This window comes from Lipophrys pholis (assembly GCF_963383615.2).
Source record: "Lipophrys pholis genome assembly, chromosome: 2".
Classification (NCBI taxonomy): domain Eukaryota; kingdom Metazoa; phylum Chordata; class Actinopteri; order Blenniiformes; family Blenniidae; genus Lipophrys; species Lipophrys pholis.
This window is the reverse complement of record NC_137636.1, coordinates 7,520,550-7,542,060: the sequence shown is the minus strand read 5'-3', so window position 1 is coordinate 7,542,060 and position 21,511 is coordinate 7,520,550. Positions and strand designations below refer to the sequence as shown.

Genomic DNA, 21,511 nt, shown 5'->3' with positions numbered 1-21,511 from the left:
ACACAATTCTACAGTCAATGGGCCGTTATCGACCACTTTTTTTGGGGGGGAAAAAAAACCAAACAAAAAAACCCACCAAAAGCGCTTCAACAAGCAGCGGCTATAATGTGTATTGATGCGCCTTGACGTGATTCGATTTTTTATTTTTTTTTTTAATGACTGCAAGCGTGACGCGCCGTTCCTTTACATCATGGTGACATTAAATGCGGCTGCTCTCTGATGAGTCCACAGCAGATGTTAAAGATGACACCTTTACAGGATGGGGATTAACCATTTCCAGCTGAAGAAGATTTGTGTGCCATTAGTCTAACTCAATCAGAGAACTAATTCAATCAAAGGCACAGTGGGCGTCTTAACATGGGGGGGGGGGGGGGGGGGGGGGGTCATCTGTCACACTGACTTCTCGCAGCATCCCGCAGTGACATTTGCCTGCAAAATTCAGCTTGACAGAGGCCCTCCGATAGCCTGCGGTCCATCAAACAAACGCACACATTCTCATAAACACACAGATACACTAGTGCACATCTACAATCACAAGATCACCATTTTTTTTTTTTTTCCTTGCCCGCCCCGGATGGTTTGCCTGAAGATTCAAACGTTACAGGACAAGCTTCCCTCGAGTCCATCATCGATACACCTACCCTGAATACCATGGTGATTATCCTTCATTTTAGATACTAAATAACTGTTCTCAACTCATTTTTGCTTAATTATGGAGTTTCGTCACGTTTATCTTATTCATTTGCTGCAAAAATGAAAACAAAACACATCTTTCTCACCTTCAAACACACTTCTTGATTGTAATCCGTAAATGTTATGTGCATGCGTAATCTCCCAGACAGTAACAGCATCATCTTGATTAGAAACAAGCAGGCACGTCCCATTTTGTTATATTTAGTCAAATTATTTGTGGGCCAATACACAAATGGGACTGTTATATTTGGGCAATCTTGTAACACTTGACAATTTGTTTTTAGTGCTGATCGGGGATAACCAATAAGATACACTTGGTTTAAATGCATATTGGTAATAGAGTGAATTTCCCATTTAATGTGCGATCCACAAAGTTTGCCCCCAGAGAAGCGTCAAAAAGAAATACAAATTAAAAAATACGTCACTTATTTCAGATTTCTGCAAAGTTCACCCCACTCTAAAGTAAGCACAAACACGTCATACACAGCCCCTGAAAATGTCGACAAAGGTTTGATTGGTGCCGATACTACAAAGAGAACAATACCGCAGGCGAGTGTGAAGGGCCTGTGACCCCGTGACCTTCCACTCAGTGTGTATGGCGGCTTATTTCCTCAGTTTGAAAAAAAAAAAATAGAAAAATCGTCAGAAAAATTGTCAGAAAAGTTGTAAAGTGAAAGTCTATGTTATATTGAATAGACAAACTTTTCAATTTCTTTACCCTTTTTCACACTTTTCATACCGACTCCACAATATTTCTTATAAAAAAAACCTCGTGTCGGGGTTTATGGATGTGTTCTTGGTGAAATTGCAAAGTACTTTTAGAGGAATAACATGCACGCACACACACTTTTCTCTCCTTCACACACATTGTGATGAAGTGTTTCTGTAAAAGTAATGAACGTAGAGGGCCTCACCTTGCAGCTAGGGGGTTTTAGGGGTAGTCCAGAGGCAGGATTTCCTTGATGCTGAGTGGTATTAGTCTGCTGGGGTGAGTGGGAATCCTCGGACTCTTTTCCACTGTGGTAGACCACCCTATCAGAGATATGAATACTTGAAGCACAGCCCATGCTTCAACCCACTTCAGCCTTTTTTTTTTTTTTTTTTCCTTTTCTTTTTGCGCAAGTGCTTTTACTTTGAGGCTACAAGAGTGTCATTCGCCCCTTTGCGTCTCTTCCCAAGGTCCACTCTTCCTCTTAAGGTTTCATCTCTTTAAAATGCATATAAATATATATCATCTAGGCCACAGCAAAGCCAGTTCTCCAATTTCTCCAACAGAAGGCATGAATAATATATCTTTCTCACCCCCACCCACCCACCCCCTCGACCAGGAAGCTGATTTCCTCCCTCTGTTTTTCACATGAACTTAATTGGGGAGCTTTAATCAAAGCAGCTATCTCGTCCAGGAAAACTTGGATTCCGTTATTCTTCAGCTGCTCAGATCCCCATGGACGAATTCATCCCTCCTCTTCTCGCCTTCTTCGTACCACATCACCATTTTTTTCTTCTTAAACTTCACTGTTATCAAGTAGGCCTAAAAACACAACAGGCAGTCCCCCCCCCCCCCCCCACCCTCCCCTTCCCTCCCCTCCCCTCCCCTCCCCTGCAAGCTTCAAACAATAGTTTTATCCATTTTTTTTATGTCCAAGCTCTCATGTGTAGTCGTCTTCCTCCACCTCGGAGCCATTAGAAAAAAGAAAAAAAAAAAAAAAAAAAAAAAAAATTAGATGTTATCTCCTCCTGTTTTTCTTTTAACAATCCCACTTGCGGCTCAAGACACGGGCCATGAAGCGGCTCTTCTCACGACACTTTGCTCCAGTCCTGAGCGGCTCATCATCAACAGGCTGAAATATTCACGCCGCACATTGTTTTCCTGCCCGGGCGCTCCGATGTCAAACACCCTCCGTCAAACATAATGACACGCAGCCCGGCGCAACACTCCATTTATCAGCACAGGAGGTGGAGAAAAAAAGAAAAAAAAGAAGAAAGAAAGAAAAGAAAAGAAAAGAAATCACCACATTTTAGGAAGCGGAGGGAGAGATCTTGGTGGATGGGTCGGCTTGCAGTCTCCATTCAAGGCATCCGCTGCCCGGGTTGAGGATGATCCGCCTGATATAAGAGGTCCACAAACCAATTGGCTGCGGGTTGTTACCAGGCTCCGCGATTCTCTCTCATTCTGGAGCAAAAAAATAAAAAAATAAACATGAGAGGCTGTCAGATGGTAACGTGTTGAAAGTACCACCTCTGGGGGGAAAGCGATCGTTTGAGAGCGACAAACAGAGAGAGAGAGAGCAAAAAAAAAAAAAAAAATCTACCGGAAAAAAAAAAAAAAAAAAAGAAAGAACGACCGAAGCTCCGCGTCCACAAGTTTCGGATCTGAAATCGGTCGGTTCTGTCTCAAGCTGCCGAGCGCGCGGAGGTAAAAGGCAGGATCGAGCTACATAATGCTGATTTAATGTTTGTCTTTTCTCTGCCTTTCTCTCTCTCTCTCTCTCTCTCTCTCTTTCTTTTTTTTTTTCTCTGGCGTTTGCCCTTCCAATTCTTCAGCACTGCTTGACAGCGGCACATCCAATAAAAGCACCCGCAAGGATTGACCTACAGCCTTTACTGACGTTAATGCAAATGAGCCGCGCGCAGCTAATCGGAGCGCGGCTGCGCGCGGCTGGGTGGTCCTCCGCTTTCCGTGGGAACTTTGAAAGCGGCAGGAAAATAAAAAAATTAAAATTAAAAAAAAAATAAAACACTGCTCGTTTCCAGCAGCCTTAACGCCGAGCCGCTGGCTCGCCAGGTGCACCGTCTCAAACTTCTCATGTGCGCAGGTCGTTGCGGAAAACGTCACTTTGCGCCGCGTTTCAAACCGCAGGACGACAAATGACGCGCGGTGGTGGTTCAAGTGTTAGAAATCCTCGTGAAAAACAACTGATTTCACACGAGTTTGATCGGTGCCTTTCATTGCGCCTGTGTGAAAAAAAATAATAGTAATACATGTTTAGAAAAGCAACACTGGAAAACGAGAGGTAAATGTTTGCACTGAAAGAAACTTTTGCAAAACGAGTATTTATGTGACAGAAATATTTCTGTTTTGATGCTTATTTGTTCATCGTTGCTCAATAGGTTCAACACTGCATTGTCGTTTTGTTGTAATTTATGCAGTCTCTGGCAAATTGTCCTGAATAAATTAATTTCATGGAAAAACTGGATATAGTTTAGATTAAAATAAAATAATCTTTTTTTTTTTAAATGTATATATTATGTAGCCTACACATCTCACCAACACTCATTTGGAAATATTTAAAGGCTGCATGCTTGTTTTTCTAATTGTTCCTACTGTGACTGTTTATTGTTCCTCACACGTATACGAACATAAAAACTGCATTCCTGATTTGATCTTTTCAGGGTTACGTGACGCTGAGACCACTAACAATGGGTCAATGTCAGATCGCCAGTCCATCACAAGGCTCAGCCCAGATTTGGAACAAGAAACCTTTGTGCCATGAGGTAAGAGTGCCAACCACTACACCACTACACCACTGCCTCATTTGATCAAACATATTTCTAAAAATCCATCAAATTGTTTGCTTAGTTTCACCACTCTGTCAAACAAAAATAAATTCAATGAAGTAGGACGAACAATATTTCAATTATTCCAAACTAAACCATATTCAAACATTTAATTTAAGTTATTGGACACAGAGGAAGAAAACCTTTAGTTTCTTACCTGATAGTATTTTTTTTTTTTTTTTTTTTTGAGTTCCTATATTTGCATATGAAGCTTGAATAGAATAAATTTCTCTGTTTCTGCCTCTGTATGTTATTCATGCAATATTCAACACCAGACTGCTGCGATCACATACAATCTGCTCTCCACTGGTTATTTTTCACTGACGTGGTGTCCCCCTCCCCCCCCCCCCTCAGATTACACTTAAGAAACTGATCCATCTTAAAAGCCAGAGGGAAACAAATCATAAACACATAATCCAGATCTTTTTTATAAATAATGTTTGTGTGTGTGTTACAGGAAATGTTATTCATCTTAACTGCAGGTAACTGCATGAGTTAATGGATCAAATACGTTTTAGAATACATCGTATGCAAATACAGCAAACTAGGTATATACTGATTAGCTGCGATGCATTGAAGTAATATTTGAAGTGAACATTAATTTACTTGTTGTTCAGCATGCAGGTAAACTTATTGCTCTTGTAATGACAACCAGGGGTAAACAGCGTCACCTGTTTTTATCCAGCATCTGCAAATGATGTATATGTGAATGATTTTCACAAATTCGGCCACTATTTCAGTTTATCGATGACCTCTCACTAAACGAGCATGGGTACGAATCATAATGTATAAACCAAAATTATATAATTCATTCATTCTATGCAACCAATATGCATAAGCAATAAAATCAATGTTCTTATGGATGCACACCTACATTTTTTTATTTTTGACACCATGGCTCACCAGTTTAGACACTGTTCATGTTTATTAATGGCCTCTTATAAACCAAACAAACATATATTAGGGAGACGTCATCAAACCCAAACTGTGTCATTCATTTATATCGTCCACAGAATATTTCAAAGGCAAAAATGTAACTGAATTATAATAATTTGTTCGGCTGCTATTCGGCTCAAGCCCATTTATGGTCTCTCATATTGACAAAGCATTGCTCCGCGATGAAATATCAGTTCACAATTGATTTAATGATCAAGGTGTCTCAGGCGGTGGGTCACAATGAGGCGGATGTTTAACCCCCCCCCCCCCGTCAGTATTCAGGTGCAGCTTACCTGTGGAAACCCACATCATCTGAGTGTAAAGTAATCCAGCACAGTCTCTGGCTGTGCAGTTTGCTTCTGCGTGTGTCATGAGTTTTGACTGCAGCATGTGTTATAGCTCTCAGCTTTTCAACTGACACTGTGATAAATGCTTTTGCAAACAACAGCGTGAATGGCTCCATACATGCCCGGCACTCCTGACCTGTTCATTAAAGGATAAACAACTCACTCTATAATTTCCACAGAGCTGGTTTATGGAAATTTGGCCATGTTTAAAGCATATTTTGCACTTTAGAAATGATCTCAAAGCCTGTCATTGTATATATTGTATATATTGTATTTATATACATATATTATATAATCGCATGTGACCAAGTGGAGACCTTGCAGCTATAATCTTGCTCCAGAATCAACGTGTATTTATCCACAACACAGTCAAGCAAATACAAAGATTAAGACATTTGTTATAGTGAGCTGAACATATTTGATTAGACTTTTACGGGGCACTTGCTAAAATACTTGAGATTTGAAAAGTTTAATGGGGGAGACGTACAAGAGAATATTTCAAGCAGGAACTTTAACTTTTAAAGTCACAAAGAAAGAAAATGAACATAATTATGTGCCGTGTGTTTCTTAGTAAATCTGTGGGGAGAGTTTAAAACCGATCAAAGTTGCATGTATCTCGTGTTTTATATTTCAATTTTCAATTTTCAGATTTGCCTCAATGGAAAATGTTCATGAATGGAGTTCTGAAGGAGGTTATAAAATCACACTCATTATTCCTGTCCTACAATGTGGTGGGTTATTTGCAACAGAGGTTGTGACCGTCGTGAGACAGGTTAGTTTCACCCTACTGATGATGTGTTGTTGCAATAGTAATCCTGCGTAATGTGAAACTTTTGACTTCTTCATATGTTTGTTTGTCTTTTTAACTGATCCTATTTTTAATGTGCCGTGTTTTTTTTTTTTTTTCTTTTACTCATCGTTGTTAGTTTGGAAGAAATGAGGAAGTTACTAAACCAGGTAAATGGTTAATCCGTGTACATTCAATACACCAAGTTTAAATCTGTGTGAATATATTCCCACATGTCGATATCTAATATTTTTTTTTAATGTTTGCTTTTTGTTTTGCCAGTAAAGATTTTGACAGTCACACTTGAAATCTGTCAACTAAAGACGTTTGGACTGTTGACCCCTGATATGTGTCGGACTGGGTAATTCATTGTTTGTTTTGATCTGAAATTGTGGTTCAGTGTGATTGTTGGAGTGAAACTGTTGCTGTTGACTGAACGATGGATGCGACGTTAACAGTTGGACTGTGTGTCTTATACGGTACTAAACCCAGCAATAAGTTTTATTTAAATAAGTGCAGGGATAATGTATTGCTTGGGTTGTGTTGTGAAAAGTATTCTATCTTCAAAATTATGTTTCAATCAATTTTGTTTACGAACAAACATTTAGTGACAATAGAGAGGTTTGGTGACTGGATCAGTAGTTATTAAACATTATGCAGAAAGTACAGAACTATTGGTCGTCCGCTGTAGATGAGATGTGCCAATCCAGGCAGAAAAGTCAGCTTTTCTAGTGTGTCGGGCCAAAGCAGGGCCGGAGTGAATTACAATGCACCGACAGGCATCAGCTGGCAGTGACGCTGATCAACAAGCTGATGATGTGTAAACTTCCGTGGGGAAAAAAAAAAAAAAAAAAAAAGGGCCTAATATTCAGTAAATATTCAGTTTTGAATTTCCATCAAGCCCGTGGACTTATAATATGCAGATAAAGAGACGGTACATGAGAATCTGAGGCATTAGATCATCTCCTCACTATACATGGACTTTCTTAGACATAACAGCCTAACAGGCAGAAAGTGCTTTTATATGTAAAAAGTAATTGTGAATTTCAGCTTTAATGTGGGTAAATTCGTGCCAGTCTGAGCAAAGACCAAAAGCCACGCAGAGCAGGACTGGATATTTATTCCCAGCAGGTATTTCTAAAGCTACAAAATCCAACACGTCACAGAAACATTGTTATTGTAGAATACAGCTCTTCAGAGGACAACAATTCAAGCAAGGGGGTTAAAGCTCTTCAGGCAGAACTTGAAACTGGACGCCAACTTTAGAATAACAGCTATAAAAGTGTAAATGGAAATAAATCATTGTGTGGGATTCCAAATCCCCAGACAGATAATGATAATGTGTTTTATAATCTGTCAGTCACACAAGCTGCATTATTCATGAGGGGACGACGTGTTTACTGTCGCCATATTTGCGCCTCTGTCATTCACGTGTGTATTGTGTTTGAATATCAGTATTCCTCATCGGGCTTTATGCTGCTGTATTCTTCAGCCGGGTCGATGAATAAAAACAAAACCTGTCTTTTATTTATTTATTTATTTATTTATTTATTTTGGAATGTGCTGTCAGCAAGATTTGCAACACAGTGGTGCTGTGACTAGTATTTTTTGTCTCATAGTGAAAACCCCCTTGCTATGGGTGTGGTTTGATTTAGAAGTGTTTTTAGTGTATTTACCCTGGGGCGGCAGGCGACCCGTCCCATGGTATAGTCTGCCTTCAACCATGAACTTGATCAAATGGTACAGAATGTGTATAGTTCCATTATCATTATCAGAGATTTTTTTTTTTTTTGTACCAGGCCTCTCTTTTACACGTCACAATTATTTTGTAATGTCAAAGCAAAATATGTTACGGCAATGATTTATTTTCTGAAACTTGAATTGACAATATCAATTTCTTCACAAATTGATGAAAAAAAACAAGGAAAAACATGTTTGCGCACACACGTGACTTTAATCAGTACAAACCGTCTTTTTGGAAATGACTAGACAGTGGATCTGCACAGAAGTAAATATTTGACTTTTGAATCTTGTTTGAATTTGATATGCGAAATATTTTCATCCTATTTTCTAGGAAGTTTGAGATTTCAACTTGTAAGATATACAATTATTATTAATAAAAACAAAATGCCTGCAATAAGTAAACAAATAAATTCAATGAATAATTGGATGATTTACAAAATAATCCAAGATGACAAAAAATTCAACACAGGAACAATTTTTAATAATTGAAACTCTCAATCAACGCCGTGCATTTGAATAAGCAGGTAATAATAAAACCAACTGCAACAATAATTGTTGTTCAGATCGTGTTTTAGCAGCACAACTGACTTCAGTTGAAAGCTGTTGAAGCAGAGTGTGTTGAAGTTTCAGAGACGTCCAGTAGAGGGCGCCAAAGTAATGGATTAAAAGTAATAGAATTATAACGTGAACGTTTTCTTCACACCTGAGTTGAGAAAATCATTTACAGAGTCATTTTGTAGTAGTAGTAGTAGTAGTAGTAGTAGTAGTAGTAGTAGTAGTAGTAGTAGTATATCTTTAGTTCAAATTAAATAAGTAAAATTTCTCCCTGAATTTTGGTGGTGTCTAAATGATAATTGCATGCCCCATTGCTTGTTCCCATCAATCATATAAAATATTATGATCTCAGATTGAGGCAAAGTGTTTTAAGTGGACTAGTTTGTTGATTCATCAATTCATGTCCATTTTTAGGAAAGTATGACACGGTGACATTTCTGTACATGCAGTAAGTCAGTGAAGGACAGAAAGAAAGAAAGAAAGAAAGAAAGAAAGAAAGAAAGAAAGAAAGAAAGAAAGAAAAGACATTTCTTTCTAATCCTCTGATAAGGAATAGTTGAGTAAGATATCTTTGTCTCACAGACCACAAAGACACAACAGAGATTGTTTTGTTTTGTGGCCCTGGATCGTCTGCACACGGTGTGCTTGTATCTTCACTTCCAACCAAACGTCCCTGTGTGTGATCCAGTAAACCAACTGCTAATCAGATCACATGAGTAACACCTCTTCATTTGTTTATTTGAAATGTCTTTTCACAATACACCTCTATAGTTATTCAGCCACTTGTTAACTTTAACTTATTGGAACCGTGAGCCAATATTTAGACGAGCCATAGATGTTATCTTCACCCGATGCTTCTTCGTTTATTGACAATTTCTCATGATCATATTGGTCAAACAAGGAAGCGTCTATAAATCAGCACACTGATATCTCCTTGCTCATATTTATTATCTTACTATATATATAAAACTGCAGCTGCATACAAAACAACACAATCATGATTTGAAAGGTGCAATGACTTTCTTACCTTTTGATGACTTTTTATGGCATGAGCTGACAATGGAAAAGTAAATACTGAAGTTACTATCGAGTAGAAAATGAAACACAAACTAAACAAACTTTACCCGGGACTTAAAGCAGTGATTTATGTCGACGCTGCCTGGTTATAGACAAACACTGCTGGTAGGATGTCGTTAGTATTACAAACAACCTGGACTGTGAACAAGTTTCATTATTTAACTTCACCTCTGCCTCTTATTTGCTGTGATTTACTTTTGTTTTAGCCGTTTGGTGACTGTGGCACACTCACTGATGAGGGAATTTCAAGTTGTCACGTTAAATAATTAAGGTATCTGACGCCTGGTTCAGTCCACCAGGATTCTACAGTTTAGTTTCTAGACTTCCGCAACAAAGATGACCTTCTTTTTTCTTTTTCCTGCTCCAAGTGTGAAAACACTACAGGAAACCTTTAATTTGTCTGTTTAGAGCGACGTTACCCATTTCTCAACCTCTCTCCTTTCCACTCTCTTTCACTCTAGTTCCCAGCGGTTTCAACATTTCTTTCTGGATTGTCTCTAAGAAATGCTGCTGGCACCCCCTCAACTTAATGAACGCCATGAAACACCGGTGGATACAGCCACTATCACCAATACAAACAAGCAGAAGCCTTCAAAGTAAAAGCCCGGGGCAGTTTCCCAGGTTTGTTATAGGTTCTTGAAAGTGTGACTACACCCACACACACACACACACACACACACACACACACACACACACACACACACACACACACACACACACACACACACACACACACACACACACACACACCTATAGTAATCTAGATTTAGCCACCGCACCGATGCGCTGTGCTGCCTGTAGCTGTGAGCACAGGCCCACCCAAAATCCAGGTCAAGACTTGACATCATGAGCCCTGCAGACATGAATCATGTAGTTCTTGACTGGTGGCTTATGGGAAATGATGTGATTATACACGTTTTCTTTCTCGCTTGTGTTTCTCACTCCTATTCATGCTGTTATTCAAAAGAATATAAATCAGTCAGTTCAGACGATAGTGTCTCGCAGTCAAGAGGAGTGTGAGTTGGAGACCGTTTGTGTTGCTGCAGAGACTGAAGCCCGATCATTTCCAGATCCCAATCAATTCTCCCGTTTGACACAGTTGACGAGGCAGCTGCGCTGTTGCACAATTAGGCAGCTGTGCAAACAAGTGATCCATCTGCACACGACTGTGTAGAAGCAGCAAAAAACATCCCAACATACGACTGTATGTCTGTGAAGAAAAGCGACTTGGCCTATAGTGGCGCTTTATGGAGCTTTATCGACAGGCATTCAGTCACCTTCTAAGCAGCCAAAGGCCTCGACATGCGGGCCGCAGCTGCAGCCTGAGAGCAGCCACCCTGCAGAGTTTGATCCAGGCCAGCATCTAACAAAGGTGAAGCCGATAAATAGGCAGCGAGCTTGTCAAATGACGAATGCCAAAGAGGAGAACGCGGCCAGGATGTGACTGTTGAGAGCAAAGCGTTCAGGTCCCTGTGCTTTCACAGCAAGGAAATGAGATCATTATGATTTTTTATTTCTCTCTCTACTATTTCACCTCATTCATGCTTCTGTGGGCATGTTCAAATGAAGAAATATGTTTTAATTGCTGACAAAATGACCATAAAGTAATTTTAATCTTTAAAATATCTATAATCTCTCTTCCTTTTTTTTTTCTTTTTAATCATTGGAGTAATGAACAACAGCAGTGAGATAAAGTTGTATGTCAGACAATGAGGAAATATATATTTACTGTGCACTTCATGGTGTGAAGTGGTGAAATGGTGGTGGTGGGGGGGGATAGAAGTGTGACTCAACAGACTTCCCATCCCACCCAAGCCCCCGGCTCTTGCCTGGAGTGTTACCTAATGTTACAAGGAATCTTAATCCAGCAGCGGCTGTGCTGCTCTTACATAAACATGTGGAAATATGGTGCCAGTGCATGTTTTACAAAAGCAATGAAATAATGAATTATGATTGTTAAGATGCAGGGAGTTTCAGGTTCTTCCATGATGGCTTATATGGGCGTGTATTTTACACGACATGGCATCTTCTCTGAGTACACGTGATCTGTTTCATGACTTGCACTCTGCAAGGGACAATCTCATATTCCAAAATAGTCTGTTATATATTATTCATCACTTGTTCCCCATTGCATCGGGCAGTTTCACCGTTATGATCCGAAACTTATTACACGGTGACAATATTGCTTCGACGTGAGTGATTCATTCAAGAAGTGAGGACAAAACACATTTCAGCACATTTCATGTTTAAAGGGGTGAGTAAAAGTAAACACATTTATTATGAATTTCACACAAAAACTATGCTGAATACTCCTCGTAAAACAAAATAAGTCACGTTGTTGCCATCAAATACAATGAAGTTCTTAAAGTAAAGTGTTAATAATGGGATGTTTTATCTTTGGCTATATGAATAATTTATGATGCAATGTTCCCTCCGCTGACATATCAGCCTGGGTAATGTTTACAGACATAAAGGTTTTACAGTATATGTGGTGCAATCTGCAGTGCTGTTTATCAAACAGGGGGAAAAGCTCACTCCCTGTAGTCTGAATGATCCACCCACTGTCTGCTTCTTTATTCAACTAAATGTGAGTTATCTGTGGTGGGAAGGGATTTTTTTTTAACTATACTGAAGTACTGCACATATATTCTATAAGTATAGGGTATTTCACAAACTTTTTTTTGTGTTGTATCATTACTTTCAGTCATAACTATTAACTTTAACAGATGTACCTTTCATTTTCCACCATGGAGACAGCTTGGGGTCTCCCTTTCCTCTTGTTAATCACACATGTTTTTATCATTAATGGATTTGATCATCTAGAAAGCTGCTCTTAAACAAGTTAATCTGAAGCACGACATAAAAAGCAGGATATGTGTCGTACCTGTTTGAACTAAAGGATCCACTAGAGGGCAGCGCAGGATCTCGATAGAAAACACAATGAACCCAGTGGACCTCACTAAAGTGAAGACCCTGGAATAACACCAACATATTTAACCCAGCAGCGACTGCGACTAGTAGGTTTTCAAAAGCAACTTGCCACTGAATATTTTCACTAGCAACAACATTTTAATTATAATTATATTAACTGATTAAAGTTGATTGCTGTGTTACTATTTTTTAATTTTTTCAAAAAACAAGTATTGTACTAGCTATTTCAAATGATGCTTAGGCATCCGCAGGCCATCCGGATGAAGCCAGTTAGGGTTTTTATTCTGGCATACAAATATATAGTAACACTGGATGGTATTACTTTGATTTCTTTGCACTCTCGCTCCCTCAACCTTTCATCAGGATCTCAAACAGGAACTGAAACATTGCGGTCTGAGGCTCCTGCACCCCCCCCCCCCCCCCCCCCCCCCCCCCAAAGTCTGTTTTTAATGGATCCATGACTTTGTTATGACAATCTATTTGTTGCTTTTTGCTTGTGCCCCCCAAAACCTCATACCTTTGAGTAAACTTACCAGTGTCACCCCAGATGGATCACCAAATTTATCTGAAAAAAATGTCAGGCTGCTAAAAATAATTCCATAATAAAGTGAAAGAGCAAGGGGACGTGAGCAGTTCATTACATTTATGGAGGAAAGTGGTCAGGATCAGCAGGTCTTTCCCACTCTCTGATTAAAGTTTGGCCCAAATATGTCAATGAGCGTGCGAGCTCAAAGATTAGAAGGAGATTAGTGTTTGCTTTTGTTGTGGACGTGAAGCTCCTAGGAAAGGCTAGTTTGTGCACAACTTATCCATTTCCAGGGATGTATTCAAATCCAAGCTGACTTTATTATTGTTTGCCCATGTTCCCACTTTCCCATGTGGTCTGATCTAACAGACAAAAGCGTAAACAGTAGAAGTTAATGCTGGTTCACCAATCATGAGGGAAAATATTAGAATATTTTCAGTACCTTAATGAATGTCTTTTATTTTATTTTTATTTTTTTTTGCATTTTCTCAAACAGACCACACCGGGGACACAAACCCAGAGCTATACAGAGGTCCTGTAGTGGATCTCCAAGTAAATCTTTTACATCCACACTGCCTGACACACTTTAGAAATCTAGAATTTCAAAAAAAGCAAATTTTATATGGAAAAATATGAAACATGAGACTGAAACTTTTCCCAAGGATGGCTGGGGGTGACAGTCAGAGAAACTTTGAATCATTCTACTACTATATATACTTGTGGCTGAAAGTCACAGACTCAGCAGGCGGTTATACATGCTGACTTTTTGGATTCCCAACAGACTCACGGCTGATGCTTCATTTGTGACTGTCCTGTACAGTAATATTGTCTTTAACAAGTAACTATTTCTTTTTACTTTTAATTAAATCTGCTCCAACCTCAATCCTAAGACATTTCATGATGCTTGTCTGTACCTTTTATGCAAATGCTTCTTTTCCAGCAAGACACATTGTTGTGTTCTTAAAATAGTGATTGATGTGCCACCCCAAGAGAATCACGTTTCATCTCGGCCCCCCGCAACTGAACTTTTTGGCTCTCCCCAAGTCTCCCATCTTGTCACAAACATAGAGCCACTTTGTGAAATCAAAGAGACCGGACAGTGTCTAAAAAAAACTCCAGACATTTTATTTGCAGCTGAAACAACAGACCACGTTACAATTACAAACAGACAGACGCGATGTAAAAGAGAGAGCGCCCCCAAAGCAAGCTCTCTCTTTTACGTGGCGTCTGTTCGTTTTCGACGCAGCCCAGGTGAGCTGGATGTCAGCCGTCGAAGTGAACACATCAGCTAGTTCCTCTCGGGAAAGCCAAGACAAGAAGGGGGGACCTACACAATAATGAGTCAGTGGTCATAATGTTGCGGCTGAACCGTGTGAAAGCCCGTTGAACATCGGGAGCTCACTCATAGTTTCATGCTTCCCGACACGATGGCAGCGTGAACCTCGGCCGTCAGCGGTTTGTAGCGCCGCTCACGATCATCCAGGATGTAAAGTGGGTCCTGGACGAGTCCTGGATCAAAACTGTCCTCCACGAGCTTCATCTTCATCTGCTTGAAGGTCCCTGTCACCTCCACAGCGTTCTGGGTGGGAGGAGAGTACGCACACTTCTTATGCACGTCACAATACATGGCCACTGCCTTTTTTTTTTTTACAAGATGTTTGGATTTTACTCCTTAAATTTCACCCTGACTTCTCGCAAAAGTGCAAAGTGGAATCACCTGTATCCTTATGAAACGAGGCCGCGCGTATGAAGGCAGGTAACCAGCCACATGCTCATATAGTTTACTGCCGTCAAACTGGGTGTCTTTATTCACAGTGACAGCGGCCATCCCGATACGACCCTCATGTCCTACAATGCCAAAGAAAAAAAGAAAGAGAGTAACAGGTGAAGTACGTTACGACCATATGAATGTATTTTCGTAATGTTCTGCCATTTAGAAGTCATTCAACCCCCTTTGAAGTAAAAACATGCAGGGTGAATAATCATCACCTGGCACCTGGACTCCATACACGTTAGCTTCTTTGAGACAGCCGCTGATGGTCAAGATGTCAGACACCTCGGTCGTGGCCACATTCTCACCTTTCCATCTGTAGGCTCAAGCATTTTAATTAATAAACCAAAAGACTGAGCATGTATGGAAAAAAAAAAAAAAAAAACCTGACACAATAAACACGTCTGTATAAAGTCTGAATACAAAGGAGCTTTTTGTAGCAGTTACATTATCAATAGATAAATTTTCTATTAAATTTGTTAGAACTTTTTGATAGTTTATCACATTTTATTAAAAAGGACAATGACCTTTGTTGCAGTAAAATAAAAAATATAGTTCTGTACCTGAACGTGTCGCCTACACGATCCTGAAAGTAAATGAAGTTGTCTTCATCCATCCTCATCAAGTCTCCAGTGTTGAAGTACAGATCTCCTTTCCTGAGAACATTACGAAGTCTTTTCTTCTCTGTCTGCTCTTCATTTCGGACGTAGCCGACAAAAGGAGCGATATCTGTGATCTTCGACACCAGCAGGCCCGTCTCACCTCAAATAAAGAAACCAGGCTTTCTCTGAAACTCACAGTATTCAAGAAAAACAGCAGCAGCAAAAAAAATTAATAAAATCCAACTATTCATTCCTCACCTTTGGGAGCCTCCATGCAGAGTCCATGAGCATCTCGTATGGGTTCGTCCTGCTCTGTGTCGTACTTCACAAGAAGGTAGGGAAACAGCATCTGCAGGTGGGAATTAAAAGTATAAATCTTCACAACATGTTAAAATAATCTTGAAAAAAAAACCCACTGAATGCATGCCGTAAAATTCATATTCTCATCATTTAAAGCTACAGTGGCAAAAATCTCGTCTGATGTGCATTTAAATCACAAACCTGACGAAAAAATAACAGAAAGAGGAATGATGGATCGGGGATATATTGTTGCTGAATGAACACATTCTTACCCTGTGGAAAAAGTTGACTCGTCCAATTGCTCCTATTTTTCCGGCATAGTTGACAAATCCCACATTCCCCTCAGTGGAAGCATAAAACTCTCGGATCTCGATGTTTCCAAAGCGCCTGATAAACTCTCTCCATATCTCCGCTCTGACACCATTACCAATGGCCAGGCGCACGTTATGCTCCTTGTCATTGTCTTTCTGCGTCGTCATATGGGCACAGAAATGAATACAGATTACACTTTATTAATAAGTATAAGAACCATACATGGCTTAATATAAAAAAATATATATTTAATCAGTTCATCAAACCAGTTGCTTTTGCCATGAAAAGAAAAGAGTGAAAAAAGCAGATAAAACCAAAACTCTCATAGCCTGACATTTTTGTATTGGATCATTAAGAACATTCAATACAATACATGTGACCATGATATCATATAGTAGTACAGGAAGATTCGCTGCCAAGTTACTTGATATGGTCTTTCTGAGTGAAGGCCAGCATCTATTCCGAGAGGTGACCAGATAAAGACAAACCTCCTGTGGGGATTCATGTGAGGGGGTCATGCAGTAAAATGAGCCTGCACTTCATGTGATGCAATTAGATCCTCTGAATGGCATACCTAAGGGAAGAATGCTCACACCACTCCAAAATAAATAAATAAAGAAGAGGCACATCTTTTAAAGGAGCTCGAAACTCGGCAGCCACTGTGACACTTCAGAAATGTGAGTGAGATTTAAGCAGTTAAGAAGGCCACAGGTAGTGACGCACAAGGCTGGAACATGATAGTTGAGATTTAACGATTTCTATTTTGGTAAGCCAACTTTGTGAATGTACAGATTTGGAAAGTAATCCAGACTAGACTAGTCCAGATCTGGCTAAATAGTGGCCTGCTGCAGCCGGTTCACTGCTGCCTGTCCCTGCAGCTGTCCTGAGGTTAAACAGTTCAGGGTGGATACAAAGAGAGCACAGAAAACCCCTTTTGTGAGCAAAGCATCAAGTATTTTTGAATAAGGAAAAACTTATTGAACAACAATTTAAATAAAAAGTCATTAAAAAAAAAATAAAAAAAGCTCAACCAATTTATATCGATAACAACAACAACACACTGTTTACTCGTGATTTAGAACAGTATCTGAACTAAACACACATTATTTAACAAATATATTTTTGAATTATAGCTGAATTGCGTCCAAAATATCTACATTTTTCATTCAAGTTATTCCCGCCCCTGAGAAAAAAAATAAAAACAAACACACAAAAATAAAAATAAAAACCTGGGGAGGTCCCTTCCTCATTCCAACCCGTTAAGATTGTGTTTCACTTGAGCGTCACATGATCAGGACACGGCTGGGGAGTCTTTTCCCCAACACAGACCAATAAAAAACTCAATGAAGGAAAACGTTCCAGAAAGATGTGCACTGAAAGGCAGCAGGAGTTGGAGAAATGCAACGTTTCTGTTGGAAGCAGTAAGGAAAAGTTTACCTTTGGTGTACTGCAGAGGTAACGCATCACCTCCCCAATGTACTGAACGACAGTCACGTTGTGTTTCCTGCAGTCATCCCAAAATTGAGAGGCGGAGAATTTTCTTTTCAAGATAATAGTCGACCCTTAAACATAAAGCAAAGGACAACAAAAAGATGGTTACACTTTGATCACACACTGCACCTCCATCGACCTGTGAACGCACCGTTCCTGCAGGTTTCCCATTACAATTTGCACTTTGAACCGATTCAACTTAGTGCAAATTAACTCACTTCAAGGCTTTAATTTTTCCAGAGCTCGTGTCAACTGTCGGTCACGCCGGCCACATGCACTGCACCGCACTGCCTGCGCTGGTCAGGATTAGATAACTCTGAGTAAATGTGTTACTCAGGCTGTTTAACCCGATATATATACCAGTGGTGTGAACTTTACCCTATTTACTGAGAAGGGATCCGTGCAGATTACGGCTTCACCGTGACAAAAGGCCCTTTCACTAAACAGGAGGTGCAAGGGGATCACTAATGCAGTGGGCTTGCAGAGATGCAGGAGGAGCTCATTGGACAAGTTTGGCGGCAGGAGTCAGGAGTTCGGTCACTGGTGAATTATTCATGCTTTTTATAAGTCTAACAAATACAAACCTACATGTTGCCAATCCATTCATGCAGTACACGGTTGCTTTATTTCAGCTCAACTCCTTGTTATACCCCAGCAAGGGGCTAATCCCTATGTAAGGAATGTCACACAACCCTCACAAGCTTTTCAAAAACAAGCCACCTTGTTCTTGTCTCACCTGTTTCAATGGAGCCAATGAAGCCAACAATAAATCCGGCTGTGTGGTACAGAGGCAGGTTGAGATAAATGACATCATTCGTCTTTACACCATTTGAAGACAAAACAACCAGCGCAGTTAAGAGGCGGTTCTGGTTGACCACAGCTGCCTTGGGAAGACCTGAAACACACAATGGTTTAAAAAATAAATAAATGAATGAGAGCTTCGCTTGTTGTCGGTTTAGAATAGAGGCGTTGAATCCCGGTCATGGACGACCACTGTCCTGCACATTTTCAAAATCTTACAACTGCTCACACACCTGTGGTTCCTGACGTGTAAATATAAACCGCGGGACTTTTGAAGGTGATCTGAGATCTGAGGGATCGAGGATGAGGCGCGTCTGAGGCTTCGTCCACTTTGTCAGAGAAGCTCTCAATGCCCGGCGTGTCACATTGTTTGGACATGAGGAGGACGGTGACGCCCTGCTCCCTCAGCGAGGGCAGCACGTCCTCCACCGCTTCCTTTAATTCTGAAAAAAGAAAAGAGCACCCGTCAGCATTTTATCCAGGTTTTAGAAAAATGTCGAGACGATATTCGAGCATCTGAGCACAGTTTGCTGCGGGGTGATGAGAGGCATACACTCTTCCTCTGCTTCAGTAGTTTAACTGTCGGGGGGAGGGGGGGGGATAAAAAAGTATCTCCCATTTGTTTATCTTCTGTACTCCCTGATCAAACTCCGGGTCACGGAGTGCTGAGAGTGACCCCAACTGACCATGGTCCAAGGCAGGCTACACCCTGGACAGGTCACTCATCCATCAAAGGTCAGTTTAGAGTCACACGTTAGCCTCAAATGCATGTGTTTGACTGTGTGGGGGAAACTGCAGAGAAATAACACACAGGGAGAACATGCAGACTTCACAAAGATGTTGGACCCAAACTTGAAATGTTCTTGTTATGACGCAAAGTATGAACCACTGCACCACAGTGTACCATTTCATCTCCCCTGCGTAGCTGGAAAATAAAGGAAGAAATAGGTGTTATGAGTTATCAACGCACTAGCTTGCATACCAGTATAATCCGCTTGTATCGCTTTTACTCAGAACTGTTAATAACATGACCATATATGGGAGGATGCAACTGCAGGCACCAGTTTGCAACATTTATCCAGCTGACATCCAGCTTGTCTGAAGAAAGTACGATTGTGATGTCTAAAATTTCTCGGGACAGAACAGGAGATATAGTCAGTTTCGATAAAGACAACATGTGATATCCACACCATTTGTGCAGGGAGGGGTGAAAGAAATGCTTATAAACCAACGTTTTCGTGTACTCTGGGCTCTTGACCATTTGAAGCCTGATCCTCCAGGGCAGACTGGTGCTTGAGCCCGAGATCTCGTTTTATTCCATGTATTCTGCTTAAGGTAAATATCTGTGAAACTGTGTGATTAATTCCACTCTTGTTTCCTCATCAATAAAAGAACACATTAATGTCTGTTTTTCCTTCAAAAAAATAGACTAAAATGCATTTTAAAATTGAACTCCTCCAAGTGAGACATAGTGCTTTGAGTTTGCATGTCCTTCCTGTGCATGCAGGTTTTTCTTTCTTTTTTAAATTGTTTTTTTTAGGTAAACTCTCTTCCCAGTCCAAAAGCATCCATGTGAGGTTATTTGGTGGCTCTAAATTACCTGAGAATGTGTTTTTCTGTCTCCCTACTAACCCAGGGCTAAATTCCAGCAACCCTGAACCGAATAAAGAGATAAAGAATCTGCAAGGAAATAATTAAACTCGTTTAAACGCAAACATTGAGATGTGAGGTTAATAAAATGTAGTTATTACATGTTTACACAACATTACACTAGCTGTTGTTCCTTCGTGAATTTGAAGGTTTTCAGTACTTGAGTGATCTCATGGGGAAATTGATAAAAGTGTCATTGGCTTAACAGATGAGAAGGTTGAACTCTTTGACATCACCCATGCGCAATACCTGGAGCTGCTATCAACACTTTGGCCTTGCAGCAGTTGAAGCAGTGCAGCAGGGACTTTGTGCGGATGTTGTGATTGAGCAGCGCCACGGGGGAGCCCAGTTTGGCCAGAGCCAGCCAGGTGAACATGAAGGCGGGTTCGTTCCCCATGAAGAGGGCCACTGTGTCTCCAGCCTCGAACCCGGGCTGGCCCTGGAGCGCGTGAGCAATCTTGTTGCTCTTTTGATCGGCCTGGGTGTAGGTGTAGCTTCCCCCCTCGAACACAACGAACAGCCTGTCTGGATGCGCACTGGTCTGCTCCAGGAAACGATCCAAAACAAAGAAGAGAGGTCTCCTCCTGCGCCTCGACACGAACCGCACCAAAATACGCACCACGTCCCCGAAGTACAGGAGATCCAGCCACACATAAGGGCAAAACGTTTTGACTGCGAACGGTATGAGGAGGACACCAGCGAAAATCGCTGAAATTAAATACAACTCCATGGTCCGTTTCCTCTCAAAAAGTCTGTTAAAATAGTTGCAGCCCCTGTTGCTGCAAAATGGGGATCGCTGCAAATAAGTTTTTTTTTTTTTTTTTTTCCTCTCGTTTTTTTGCACAAGCGGGGCGGGGCATTGTGTCAAGAGAATGTGAAGTTCATGGGGAAAGAACATAGCAAAAAAAACAAACATTTGTAAAAGTGATCGTGGCAAGCTGTTTTTATAAGAGTTGTTGTGAATGAGAAGACAGCAAAGTGCAAGCTGGAGCTGCCCTCCACACACCAAGCCTGGCTGGAAGGAGAGAAGGAAACATGAGCCCAGTTTGTCCAGGGGTTAGTCAGGTTCAGCTGACGAAGGGTTAAACTACCCCGTAAGCAACCCCTCTGCTGCAGCTTGTCTGGGATCAGTTGGTGCAGGAGTTTATTCCAACGAAGCCCGGATTCACAAAACAAAGCTTAGGGCTCCATCCCCAGCGTCACACCGCGTGCCTGAAGCAGTGTGAGATGGTTTGGTGAAGAAAAACTTCTGTCTGTTATCAACAACAGCGAAGATCCTTTGAGGAGATGCATGATGTATACAAATATTTAAATATAAACATGATGAATGTAATGATGGAGATGGTTTCTCATGAGGTCAGAATTGGATGACCTAAACTTGAAGAATCTTGTTTTTGATTTTGTGGGGAACAAGGCTGGATCCGACATGTT

At 40.6% G+C, this 21,511-nt stretch overlaps 2 protein-coding genes across 4 annotated transcripts in view; both read right to left on the bottom strand.

Moving 5' to 3' along the window:
• pde8a (phosphodiesterase 8A) overlaps nucleotides 1-2,866 on the bottom strand; it is a 55,464-nt gene extending 52,598 nt beyond the window's left edge. Inside the window, exon 1 of one of the 2 annotated variants that reach the window (XM_080458411.1) lies at nucleotides 2,706-2,866. Coding sequence is in view for 1 of the 2 variants with exons in the window: in XM_080458408.1 (XP_080314534.1) it covers nucleotides 1,608-1,760 (153 nt within the window). In the remaining variant the exon portion in view is untranslated. Of the gene's footprint in view, nucleotides 1-1,607; nucleotides 2,012-2,705 lie in introns of those variants that run through there. The other variant, XM_080458408.1, reaches the window with a different exon arrangement.
• An 11,391-nt stretch (nucleotides 2,867-14,257) lies between these two features.
• On the bottom strand, nucleotides 14,258-21,091 carry LOC308106753 (long-chain fatty acid transport protein 2). 2 transcript variants are annotated; one of them, XM_080458665.1, is made up of 11 exons: nucleotides 20,330-20,898; nucleotides 18,664-18,873; nucleotides 18,366-18,524; nucleotides 17,576-17,700; nucleotides 16,099-16,293; nucleotides 15,785-15,875; nucleotides 15,488-15,686; nucleotides 15,143-15,240; nucleotides 14,871-15,001; nucleotides 14,556-14,732; nucleotides 14,258-14,480 (listed from the first exon to the last, which is right to left on the bottom strand). In XM_080458665.1, exons 1-10 carry the CDS (start codon nucleotides 20,808-20,810, stop codon nucleotides 14,556-14,558), a joined length of 1,866 nt encoding a protein of 621 aa, XP_080314791.1. In that variant the 5' UTR covers nucleotides 20,811-20,898; the 3' UTR covers nucleotides 14,258-14,480. The 2 variants fall into 2 exon arrangements, with proteins under 2 accessions (XP_080314791.1, XP_080314790.1); XM_080458664.1 differs by having other exon boundaries at nucleotides 14,258-14,732; nucleotides 20,330-21,091.
• Nucleotides 21,092-21,511: the final 420 nt, after the last annotated feature.

Excerpts from the sequence above, each read along its gene's own strand:
- LOC308106753 (XM_080458664.1), bottom strand. The coding sequence starts at position 20,996 with ATGTTTGTTTTTTTTGCTATGTTCTTTCCCCATGAACTTCACATTCTC. Across the intron at positions 16,294-17,575 it reads ACCTCTGCAGTACACCAAAG|AAAGACAATGACAAGGAGCA; the intron begins GTAAACTTTTCC and ends ATGACGACGCAG. Across the intron at positions 14,733-14,870 it reads CTCGTTTCATAAGGATACAG|AACGCTGTGGAGGTGACAGG; the intron begins GTGATTCCACTT and ends CCTCCCACCCAG.